Source organism: Vicugna pacos, chromosome X, assembly GCF_048564905.1.
Source record: "Vicugna pacos chromosome X, VicPac4, whole genome shotgun sequence".
Taxonomy (NCBI): Eukaryota; Metazoa; Chordata; class Mammalia; order Artiodactyla; family Camelidae; genus Vicugna; species Vicugna pacos.
This window is the reverse complement of record NC_133023.1, coordinates 107,284,819-107,297,567: the sequence shown is the minus strand read 5'-3', so window position 1 is coordinate 107,297,567 and position 12,749 is coordinate 107,284,819. Positions and strand designations below refer to the sequence as shown.

The window sequence follows — 12,749 nt, the reverse complement described above, 5'->3', positions numbered from 1 at the left end:
CTGTCCTCTGTCCGTAAGCCACTTTGTGAAAACTGCCCTGCCCCTACGGCCTATTCTGTGAGAACACCGGCTCTTGTGTCTGAGAGTCCATTTGTTCGTCTGTCCGTTCATTTATCCATTCATTGGATCGGTCTGGTTGTAACTGACTGAGAGCAAGATCGACGCTCTGCATCTGATGTACTAGTACTTCCTGGTTTCCATAGAAAGCTAACATCAGGGAGAACGTTGTGATGACATTCTGGTTTCCATGACAACCGAGGTAAGCCACTCTGTCCTGCAGGCAGAAACAGTTAAGAAGGACATTTACAGGCTGGAGAGATGGAGTAACTGTAGAAACATCGAGCCTAGTAGGTGTCTGCTATCAATGTGAGTTGTCTGTCGTGTGTGTGTGTGTGTGTGTGTGTGTGTGGTGTATGGTGTCAGTGGTGTGGTCTTTACTTGTATATTAAGAGCTCTAATCCCTCCTGTTTTATGAGAGAGGATGGCAGGTCCTCCTCTTGTCGGGGGCTAAGGTGACTGAATAACCTGTCTTAACCCAGCCCTGCTTCAGTGTCCTAATGTGACATCCGCTGTGTGAGGAGCTTGTCACCTGAGCCCTTGAAAGCAGAGACCCCAAGCATTCCTCATCCTACACCTCTGCTTAGCAAGGACTGCCTGTCGCATGAACCCTTAAAGATGTGAGTTTACTCATCATTTACACCTACTTCGAGGAAAGCATGTACTGTGCATGATGTGAGGGAGAAAAGTGGACGTCAGCAGTGAAACAAATGGGTAGGATTGGAGGAGGTGACGTAGCTTTGTGTAAACCAGGGCATGATGTCGTGCTCACCCTGAGCAGCTGGTACGCACAAACCAAGACACATGTTCTCTGCAAGTCACATTTCCTGTTAGCCCACTGCTAATTACGCTCAGGTAAATTGAATTAAGATCAGTGACTGGCTCCTTCTTTGTTCTATAAGCGTAAATACAATCTCCTTCACAAAAGGTTCTGGAGTTTGGGGTTGTATGTTTGGGAGTGGATGCCGCTGACATTACTGTTTGGGGAGTGTTTTCTGTGTTCCCCCCAAAAACGGGCCACAGCAGTAAGAGGACGTACAGTTGCACTGTTTGTCAGGGATGTGCTTTCAGGAGAAGCGGATTTCAGGTAAAGGATGTCCACACCTCTCACTCAGTTCCAGTCCTGTGTGCTGCTGAGTGGTGCTGAGACCAGGCTCTGCCAACCCCATTTTCCCTCCACCCTCTGGCTCCCTGGGAGGGCGGGCCAGTGGGGTCTCCGGAGGGCGGCAGGTGGTCTGCAAGGGAGGCACCTGGCTGTACCTTCCTCTCTGTTCCTGCCCCTCTCAGGGTCACCCCGATAACGGCCCTTCACACAACAGGGACATGGACATGGGATTTCAGTAGGGACAGTCGGTCTGTAATGCGGATTACCTCCAAACTCCAAGGACTGTCTCCATTGCTGCCCACGGGAAGACCAGCACCAGCAGACTGGTGAACTCTCTCCTAAGGGATCTGGGTCCCAGGGGTGAGGTGGGCCGGGGGTGTGGGCAGGGGCCTCCCCTCAGATCCTGACCCTCTGGTGCAAGATCGTCAGTTTTTCCCATCATCATTGGGAGGGGTCTCAGGGTTCACGGACCCCCTCCCCTGACCTCCTTGAGAAGTCTCACAGAGCTGGGCAGTCCACTTTGCTCAGAAGTCTGAGCCCAAGCTCTGAGGTCTCCTCCTCCAAGGTCATGGGTTCTCAGAAGTGCCGGCTATCTTCCCTCAGTTTTTCCAGAACTACGAATGCCCTATCCTTCCTACCCTGGTGCCCTCCTTCTTGTCTCATTGCTCCCTTCTTGTCCTTTTTGCCTCCAAATAATTCTATCAAGCTCTCTCTACTTGAAATAATAAGAGGACCCTATGTAATAAGGAGGTTTCTTTTATTGTCTTTGCTTTTAAGGTGTTTCCTTTCACTTTGGTTTCTGGATGTTTTTCTGTTACTGTTTGTACGTGTATTTGCATGTCTCCTCTGTGTGTGTGAGAGAGACAGAGACAGAGACAGAGAGAAAGAAGAAGAGAGACTACATTATGCATGAAGGTTTGGCACATCAAATAGGCCACGTGATACATTTCACGATTTTTGAAAAAGTGTCTGCTTTTTCTCTTTCTGTATGCACAATCTGTACCCCACCCCCCTCTGTCTTCTTGGACTGTGATTGAATCTCTCTTCTGTGGTTCATTCTAATAATGACTATTTCCTTTAGTCTGTATAAAATACACCTCCAAGACACGTCAAACATTTCAAACATCTCCCCCTTGCATTCTATGCTATGGTATGGTATGGTACCCCCTTTCTACACTTGCTCTCTTTTTCTTCACTCCTGTCTAACGTTTCCTGCCCTATCTCCTCGAAATCTTTATAAAGTAAGATTTGGGTGCATGTGTACATGTAACTGTGTCCTCCCTGTACCATTTTACAGCATGGTTTGAAAAATCCCGTCTGCCCTTGCCACCCACTTCCATCCCTGCTCCTCTTCTCTTTTCAGTGGAACCACGTCGTGACCAGTCTTTCTACCATTTAGACAAGGAAACATTCTAGACTTTTCCCCGCACTTACATGTCTTCCGCGTCCTGTGATAAGGTATATGTAGCATTGTTCTCTGCGTGAATATGTGTTTTACATAAGGCACCTACTTTGGACTTTATTGGTCTCTAGGCGTATTTTTCTATCTGAACTTTTCCTATGCCGGTACATGAAGGTCTGCATCAGCCTTTGTGTTGAACGTGTAACACACCTTTGTTGGCTTAGAGTGCACAGATTTGTTAGCCTTTCCCCACTGGGTAGCAAGCCCCTGGTGTACATGCAATGTGGTTGTGACGAGCTACAATGCAAACACTTACCTTGTGAACAAGGGCACCACTTACTCTCTGTGCACGACACAGGGAAGCCAGTAGGTGCTGACATACACGTCTCGTTCACTCTCCTGGACTTTAGTAATGACGGAGGTCTCATCTGCACGGAGAGAAGAGGCTGCCCTTCCTCCACTTCTTCACCCTAATGCCGTGCATGATTTCGTTAGTGTTATAGAGGACTCTGGGGGTCTCCCTGAGGCAGGTTAATAGGGACAGAGCATCGCTGAAAGAAAGTTGTTCTGCTGGACAAGAGGAACCCCCTGAGTCTGCAAAAAGAATGGGAGAGGATTCACTCTAGTCTTAACATAAGGCCCTGGTGAGAAACCTTGACCTTTGTGTCGTCCTTTGCTCAAGTGCTCACACTTCCCCTCCTCTGAGCAGATGGCTCTTCAAGCATAGACTAGGTGCTATGAGGCCTTATTTGTTAAGGAGCAGTTGCAAGGCAGAACCTTGTTGCCTTGAAGGTGTATGTGTCTTTAGAGTCACAGGTGACCATCTGTAGGTGAGAAACAGCTCTAAGTTCTTTTTATTCCTTTGAGAAAACTGAGGGCAGTTCATGATTTTTCAGCTTGGAATATTTGCCACTTGAATAAGATGTACAGAAAAAAAAAAAAACCCCAGATCTCCGGGTAGGCGTGACCTCTATGAATGTAAGAAACTAATGATCCACATAAGAACAAAAGATAGAAATTCTCACTCAACCATCCTGCAAGTGGAATTCAAACCCAATGAAATCTTGAAATAAGCTTTAAAATAGTGTATGAAAGTTGATGGTGAATTTGTCTGGCAATGAAGAGGTGCCCCCCAACCGCAAGGATGTATTTTCTTTATGGCAGAAATTTTGTAAACGGGGCCTTTATAAGAATAAAAGGAACGGCCAAGTCATCCTTTTATGGAAATACATGTTGGGGGTCACTTCACGAAACCTGCTGCCTAAGAGAAGGAACAATGAAAAGGTAGCTATTGTAGGGAGGAGGCGTCTGGGTGAAAATGAGACAATTTCTGCCTCTGGGCAGTAGTGGTGGTGGTGGGGCTCATAGGGAGGAAAGCGTCCTCATTTCGAGACGGCTCCTTCGGAAGGTTGTTTCCTCTTCATTGTTCTTCAGAAGTGATCACAGCCCTCACTGGGGAAATGAATTACAGGATCGAGCTTCCAAAACAGTTCTTCCAAACATTATGGCTGTTGGTCGGAGAAAGAAAAGCTCTATGCCATCCAGTTGTCTGGTTGCTCACCTAAAGAACAAATGGATTAGATCAAAAGTTATACCAGGACCTAGAAAATTGAAGCTGGTCCATTTGAGGACAATTTCTTGAAATTGATGATGAGGTTATAGATTGCGGGGTTGCTGTTTAGACTGTTCCCCTTCTATTTCCTTCTGTGTTTTCTCTCTCTGCAGGCGCATTGATTGGAATGTAAAGTAAAACATTGGATGCATTTTCATTTCCAAGCCCAATGAGAATTTGGGGTTACTTTACAAGTTAATTCAGTATTGTTCAGTGTTCTGTTTTACCACATTGCTCCTGGTGTGCAAAAGAGGATCAATATTTACAGGTCATTATCTATCTATCTATCTATCTATCTATCTATCTATCTATCTATCTATCTATTATCTATCTATATCATCTATCTATTATCTACCTATCATCTATCTATTATCTATCTATCATCTATCTATTATCTATCTATCTATCTATCATCTGTCTATCTATCTATCATCATCATCTCTATCTATCATCATCCATCCATCCACCTCCCTGCATACATCTTTAGAGAGAGAGAAGAGAGTTGTATTCCTGTTAGCACAAAATATGAACAGAAAACCATCTGCAAGAATATGTACCTAATCTTAATGGGAGCTATTTGGGCAACGGGCCAAAGCATTTGATGGGAGGACCATTTAATATTTATTATTTTCGTTTAACGCCCTTCCCTTCTGATGTCCCTCCAAAAGATGCATTGCTTTAGTAGTCAGGAAAAAAAGTAACTACAGCTTTCATCTTGGTGTCCTTTGAAAGGACTCCATGAAAGTGTCTCATGCTTGGAAAGATGTACACAAAGGTAAATACAAGAGAATATTGAAAAGGGCCGTACAATTTTTAAAACCTTGTTAACAGAGCACATACGTATCCATAGAATAAAAATTCTACGGTCTGGGGTCTTATATGTCTGCGTGATTAGATGAATGGTGCTGAATGTTTCCTCTTTTATACTTTTAAGCATCATTTTAGACTGTCCCACGTGTGCTTTTAAAATAAGGAATGAAAAGGAGCTGAAAGGGACATCTATCCCGGAAGCAGAAACACTTGCATGCATGTGTAGAGGCAGAGAGCACGGATGATGTGCATCTGTGTGGGGCAACTTGGTGTCTGTCCTCGAGCTGAGTGTCAGTGTCAGTGTCAGTGTGTGTGTGTGTGTGTGTGTGTGTGTGTGTGTGTGTGTGTGTGGTGTGTCTCTAAGTGAGTGTATGTTGTCCTGGGATTGCTTTCTGGTTGGGGTCGAGGTGACTCTGGCACTCCTCTTCTGTGTGACGGGCTGGCAGGGCCTGCTGCAGGGAGACTGCAGCAGCCGTGACACCTGGTTTTCCTTCTCCGTTTTGTTCTCTGTCTTCACATGACACCTGTGCTATGAGCGCTGGAACACACAGTTCTCTAGAGCACACGACTTGAAGCCTGGTCCAAGGGAAAGTTTGTGCAGCTTATGCCCAGAGTATGTCTACTTAGCCATCATACCTTTCACATTCTGTCACTGAGTGTATGTGAACAAAGTCATACGTACCTGGATGTATTAGGGAATTAATACTTCATCTTATGACACATACCATGTTTTTTATCTCATCTATAAGTGATAAAATCTATAAGTGAATTATGATACGTATTTGTACAATGTATACAGAACAGTAGAACCTACTAGCAGCACATTTCTGGGTGGGAAGAGAGAGACTGAGAGAACAACTCCGTCTTCTGCATTGCACACCTCCAAACGGTTGAAATTTACGTAAATCAGTTTTTAAATACCAGGGCATCCCCACTGTAAAGAGAGTCAGGAAAATGATTGTGAAAAGCAGGCATTCACATGAAATGGTGATGGAATGTGGTCTTGAGGGAGGAAGTGTGGCCCCTGGTAATAAGAGCAGGTAAGTGCATGTGGATGCATAGGGACTGTGGGGGAAGCCCATACACACACCATGCTACTGACAGGGGGCATCTACAGGGGGCTGTCACCTGTATATAGCAGGCGCTGACCCCCAGTGCCCGCATGCTGGAGGAGATCACCTGGGGCCCCCTGGGTGCACAGGCAGTGAGTGCGGGCAGCACTAGCACCCTAGGGAAGACCAAGTGAAGCGTCCCCCTAGGATGGGCCCCAAGGAGCACAGAGGGCACAGGACATCCAGTAACACAAATGAGATCCCTTCCCCACACAGATGCTCTTTAGACACAGTGGTAACAAAAAGGGCAAGACGTGGGGTTTGGAGGGCTACAAAATTCCTCTGGCATCTCCCGTAACTGTTCCCCACACACGTGCCGTGCCTCCAGCCCCACCCTGTCCCACTTGGATGCACATGCTCTATATGTCTTTGCTTTATCTCTTATCAATACTCTTTGTCAACATTCTTCTAATTTCTCAAAAGGCATTTCCCCCCACCCCCTGCTGACGCTTTTCTTCTTTTCCTCCTCCATATTCCAGCATGTCCACTATAATCCGTCCAAAACAAGAGCTCCAGGGCCCCTAGGAGATTCCAGTGGAGAAGGACAGGCGGCATGCACTGTAAGCGCTTTTGTAGTCCTAAGCCAGAGGGTGTGCTGAAGAACACAGCTCTGGGCAGGACCCACCGTAGCTGTGGCTTTGCAGCCAGACCCCTGAGCCTAGGTTAATTACCACTGGGCACCCAAGTCAAATCATGATGGATGCCGAGTATGTCCTGTGCAGTTGGAAAGGCCACTTTTGGCCAGCGAAGGTCTTGTCCAGGTCCAAGAACTCAGTAGGAAACAAGAGGGAAAGGGCCTTTTCTCTAGAAGTTCAAATACTCTCAGTGGATGAAAAGGTCAAGGTGAAAAGCACAGATATAAAGGCCCTAAATGAGTCTCAGATTGAATCCGTCACCTCCTCACTGGCAGCCCTGTCCAAGACCAGTGTCCCACCAGGAGAGGAGGTGGCTTACAGAAGCGCTCTGACGGCGGCACAGGAGCTTCTGAACCAGAGAGCAAATCTGGGTCCTGTGAGAGCGTCGGGCACTCTGGAGTCCACAACGCGGTCTCCAAGGGGACCGAAAAAGCGACCTCGTAAAAAGTATCAGAAGCCCAGAAGGCACTTCCTGAGGAGTCCTAGGAAACGTGAGAACCCCAAATCACCCTTGGTACGACGTTCCAAGAGGGAGGATGCCCCTGACCGTGACAAACTTCAGGTGCACACAACCATCGGCCGTATTCCAAGGGAAAGGCAAACAGAGCCCTCAGGAAGCTCCAGCATGTGCCCAAACTTCCCGCCCCTGCCAGAAGATGACCACAAGAAAGAGGGCAGGGAGGAGAGTGACACCTCAAGAGTTATGCCCTTGCCTTGCACAGTCAGGGAGGAGGGGACCGGTGCTGAAGGTGGAGGCGTCCTTCCGTCCCTGCCACCGGGTTTCCTTCCCACTGTGCGCATGGCCCGGGAAGTCTTCTGTGCACAGGCCCTGGCTGTCTCCGCTGAAGGTGCTACCTTCTCCGGGACTGCTAAGGACCCTGGACAGGGCGCCTGGAACCCAGGTTTGGAAGGTGAAGCAGCAGCCTCCAGCAGCCCTAAGCCCAGGCTGCGTTACTCACTCCGACTAGCAAGTAGAAAACGGAAGCTGCAGGTACCAGAGTTTGAGGAAGGGCTGCAAGAATCTCAGCCTTCAGTGGACTCAGAGGCTAGTAACCCCACCAGTGCCACTGAGAACGGTGTCGGCGAAGCCACGGGACAGCCACCAAGCCTGGCTTCCCCACAGGAGCTGTCTCCCATTGAAAGAGGAATGATGGTCTGGTTTAAATTTCAGAATCACCCCTTCTGGCCGGCTGTGGTAAAGAGTGTCAGCCAAACGGAGCAGACTGCCAGGGTGCTCCTGATTGAGGCAAACATGCACAGTGAGAGGAGCGGCATCCGAGTTCCTCTTCAAAGACTGAAACACCTGGATTGTAAAGGGAAGGAAAGGCTAGTGAAGAGAGCCGGGAAACTGTACGGGCAAGGTGTGAACTGGTGTTTCTCACTGATTTCCCACTACCGAGAAGGGCTCAGTCGTGGGACTTTTGCTGGCTCTTTCCTGGATTATTATGCTGCGGACGTCAGCTACCCAATGAGGAAAGCCATCCAAGAGGGGGACCTGGAGATTGAGTTCCCAAAGGTGAATTATGCCGACCTGGAAGATTCCGAGGAGGAGACCTCCCTGGGCGGGAAGAGGCCCTGCAAGAAAATCCTCCCTGACCGGATGAAGGCCGCCTGGGACCGAGCCAACCAGAAGCTAGTGGACTTCATCGTGAAAAGGAAGGGGGCCGACCACCATCTTCTGGACATTGTCAAAGGCAGGAAGCAGTCCCGCTGGCTGGCATCCTATCTGAATTCCAATAGGTATGTCATCTGTGTCGAAACATACCTGGAAGATGAAGATCAGTTGGATGCAGTGGTGGGACACTTGCAAGAAATCTACAAACAGGTCGACAAGAAGGTGCTGGCTCTGACACGAGATGACAAAGTGAGTTTTGTCCTGGAAGTTCTTCTGCCAGAAGCAATCATCTGTTCACTTGCAGCACTGGATGGATTGGATTACAAGGAGGCAGAAGCAAAGTACCTGCGAGGGCCACCTGTGCATTACCGGGAAAAAGAGCTCTTTGATGAAAACATCTTAAAGGAAATGAGAAGGAGGTCAGCGAGGAGGAGCAGGGCGAAGTAACTCTCCCCCCGCGCCCACACCTTGGCAGGGAGACTTCTCATCATGCACATCATTAGCGAGCATCCCTGTCTGTCTGAAAGGGATAATCCTCCCAATGTCTGTGGCATGTGAACACCTTCTGGAAATCCAAGGCCTCGGGAACGCGCTGAATTCCTTCTGGATCCATCCCAAGCACTTGAGGGTGGCATGGTCATCATCATTCCTCGTTCCCAGACCCCTCACACCGCTCATTTATTAAGATGCTGCAGATAACCGGACTTGCCTCTACTTGCCCCAATGTGTAGTTTTCCAGGTATCTTCATAACACTGCTTTTGACTTTTTTTTTTTCATAGTTCAAAATAGGATGCACATTCTTTTGTTATGTGAAAAAGCCCTGGTTTCAGATACTAAGCAACCGTCGTTTTCAAAACCTAAGGTGTATGTTTTACAGAAATGTCACATGGGTTTCTCATTCTTCCTGTGATGCAGTGGTACAGACGACTGATTGGATTCCTTCTCAAGATCACCCCTGACTTTTCCCGACTGTGCTTGCTCGTTTGGAAAAATAGCCCTGAGAGGTGAAGCCAGTGACAGAGATGTTCCCTATATATTGTTGCAACCTTCCAACGGTTCTTGGAAAAGCGATCTGAAATCCAGACAAGGTCAGTGGACCATCTGCACGTGGTCCTCATGGGAGTGAATGCAGTCTCAGCATGCAGTCAACGTTGTGTCAGCCTGTGCAAGACTGTTAACTCTACATTAGTTTCCCTGAGATTGCATTTCTGGGAGTATCTCTTCTTCAGCGGCTGAGTGGTTTCCCAAAACCGACAGGCTCCTGGCCATCCTCCTAAGTGACAGGGACTGGATCTGCTACACATAGCCGTCTGTCCCCATGTGGAAGACAACTAGGGCCATCGTATACACAGTCCAGCTACTCTAGACCCGGGAGTCCAGGCTGACTGTCAGGCACCCATCTACTTGGCATAAATTGTAGGAAAGCAAGCTCTTTGTTCTGGACCTGTGTCCCCTAAACAACAACAACAACAACAACAACAACAACAACAACAACAACAACAACAACAACAACAAATCAGTCGTTTGTCTCAAACCAAGCAAGCTTGATCTTTGGACTTACTCGCTGACTGGCTCCGACAGGTTCTGACACTGTAAATGCAGACCAGTAAGTCATTCCAGGCTGCGTGAGCAGTGGTAGATGGACCAGGATCTGGGAAGTGGGAACTGGGTTACAGAAGAGTCTCCATTCGGCTAAACACAGTTTTTGTTGGAATACAGGGAAACGTGCGTGATTAAGAGGTAAATTCTGAAGCCCATGAACTGTCATCCTAACTTGAAACAGGAGATTTTGTTGTCGTTGTTGTTGTTGAGTGGAGAAACAGATGTTAAACAAGCTAGCTTCCTTTTTAAAAGCTGATGTGAAAATAAACATTAAAGGCTTAACGTGAACCTGAGTGTGTTTTTATTCTTAGATTCAACTGTCACTCACAGGTCCAGGTTAAGTGTTCATGTGGCCTCGTGATGTGTGTGTGTGTGTGTATGTGTGTGTGTGTGTGTGTGTGTGTAAAATTTGCACAGGTCAGCTGTTTTGATTCACGGTAAAACCATGGTATCGTTTACCTCAAACCTCTGCTTCATCATATTTCAGATTGTACAACTACATAGTTGGAATGTCTGAAAAATTATGTGTGTGTGTGTGTGTGTGTGTGTGTGTATTTTCAGGATTTTGATGGATTAGTTGCCGTCTTTGAAAGTTCTCCAGGAACTTTCTTCTCACTGTAAGGAAATACTCACTTTCATACTCATTTTTTAAATTTTAGTCAGGGCCTTCCAGATCATATGTACTTCAGGCCCACCAGAACCCGTCTGAACTCTGTCTGACAGAGGCCAAGACTCCTGGGGCATTTCTGCCTGGGCCAAAGCACATGACTTCCTCATGGTCCTGGGAAGTGTTTGGAAACACACCACCTCCACGCTCTACATGGAACTTACACCCTGAAACACCACACTTCATTTCTTCTATAACACTGTGTTTCTCTGAGTCAAATATACCTCCCAGCTTCAGCTTTCTCAGGGAGACAGATCTATCTCTACGTTTTCCTATTTTCTTCACTACTTCATTCTTACATTCATTCCCTTCACTCATTCATTCATCCATTCAAAGCATTGTGAGTTGGTAGAGCTTAAGACTCTGCTCTGAGGATAAATTCCAGGTGCCACAGGAAGAGCTCACTGTCCCGTGAGCTAGGGGACCATCTAATCTCCAAGATGATGGGGATGCACCATTCACCTTCTCAGTGAGAAATATTTATCAGCATCATGGACTGATGGCCTACATATGAAAGCAGAACCCCGTGGGTCCCCACATTGGTGAGTTCATGGGTGCCTGTTGGTTTATAGAGAAGGGAGAGTACCGGGGCCCTCTTGTGGGGTTGTCTCTCTGGGACATGCATCTCTTCTCTTCCCATTTGGACCGGGGCGCATTTGGGGTGTAGAGCTGGATTTGTGGCTGGCTGTGTGGACTCGGAGATCCCTTCCCACCTGAGTCTTTGTTAAGGTGGCTCTAAGACCGCCCATCAGAGGTGTGTGTATTTGATGGGAAAACCCAACCTTTTGGTCACCCATTGGAACCCACTGCATTCAGGAGATCGCTCCTGCAGTCAGAAGTCAGAAGGCTGAACGTTGAGCTCTGAGCCTCATTTTTGGCTGGCAAAGGTGAGTGGAGAAGGCATGCACAGCATTTACAGGCCTCTGCATCCATGGCTGAATCTGACAACAAAAGTTTGGAACCTCCCAGGCAGGTTCATCAGATCCCATCCTCAAGGAAGTCACAGCCCATGTACTCCAAATAGGAAGGTCCTGTCTGGGGCCCTAAGGGTGACCTGAGAGTCTGGGAGAGCCAGTCCAATGCCCCCGGCCCCTGGCCAGCCTTCAGTCTACACCCCACTCCCCTGCCCTTCTGCCTGACTTTGGGAGCACAGCCCCATTAGAGCGGGACCACACCTGACCCCGAGGCAAGCCATTCCCCACACTTCTCCATCACCTTCCTTGTCCTCATCAATTCTGTATCCACCTTGAGACTCCTCTGGGCCACAGAGGGCTCTCAGGGACACCGCCTCAGTCCCAAGTCAACCCAGAGCCTGCCTCCTTGCCCTGGACGATCTGCCAAGCTCACTGGCCCAGAACTGTAACCGCCCTGAGCCTCCCCTGGTCCCTGGAGGGGCCATCAAGGTCACTGCCCAAATGCCATATCCACCCTGAGCCTCGCAGTTTGGAGGGGTTGTCTCTGCCACAGCAGGCCAAAGGGCCTGCAGGCCGTCACCCCCATGCCAGTGCCAAGGCTGTGGGCTGGACCTACGGTCAGTTGCATTGCACACTGGGAATCAAACACACCCACCCTCGTCCTGCCTGGCACAAGGACTTCTGGCCTTACTGGCCAAGCCTGAGATGACCTCTGGGCAGTTTCATAATCAGTTCCCCAGTGATTGTACTAGTAATCCTCAAAGTTTGGGGGGCCCCTTAGGGGTGCTCAGAAAATGTCATCCTTCTGCAACCAGAGCACCCTGGGGTACCCAGCATCCACCTCCCCCCAACATACTGTAATTAATACTGCTTTGTGGTGTCTAAGCCCCTCCCCCAGGGCTACATTGGCTGGAAGGGGGCCTTGCTGGGCAGTCAATGCCTAAGGGGGTGGCTGCTCATTGTCCTGGGGAGAGGGAAATGAATGAAGGCCATGAACCTAGGATAGACCACTAGGAGTCTATGACATGGTCATGGCGACCCTAAAACCACAACTTACTGGCACAGTGACTGAAGAACCAGCCCCAAGCAACTAGGGAGGAAGAAAGGGAAGGTGCCCCCTCAACCCAGGTCCACAGGTACTTTCAAGGTGAGGTGACCTCACCCAAGCTCTTCTTCCTCTTCCCTGTTGACTCCCCTCAAGGCTCCTTCCTTGTCCT

At 48.4% G+C, this 12,749-nt stretch overlaps 1 protein-coding gene across 2 annotated transcripts; it reads left to right on the top strand.

The window, feature by feature from the left end:
- Positions 1 to 263: 263 nt before the first annotated feature.
- On the top strand, positions 264 to 10,239 carry LOC140691906 (PWWP domain-containing DNA repair factor 4-like). 2 transcript variants are annotated; one of them, XM_072956337.1, is made up of 2 exons: positions 264 to 347; positions 6,578 to 10,239. In XM_072956337.1, exon 2 carries the CDS (start codon positions 6,792 to 6,794, stop codon positions 8,793 to 8,795), a length of 2,004 nt encoding a protein of 667 aa, XP_072812438.1. In that variant the 5' UTR covers positions 264 to 347; positions 6,578 to 6,791; the 3' UTR covers positions 8,796 to 10,239. The 2 variants fall into 2 exon arrangements, with proteins under 2 accessions (XP_072812438.1, XP_072812439.1); XM_072956338.1 differs by having other exon boundaries at positions 280 to 366.
- The last annotated feature ends 2,510 nt before the right edge of the window (positions 10,240 to 12,749 follow it).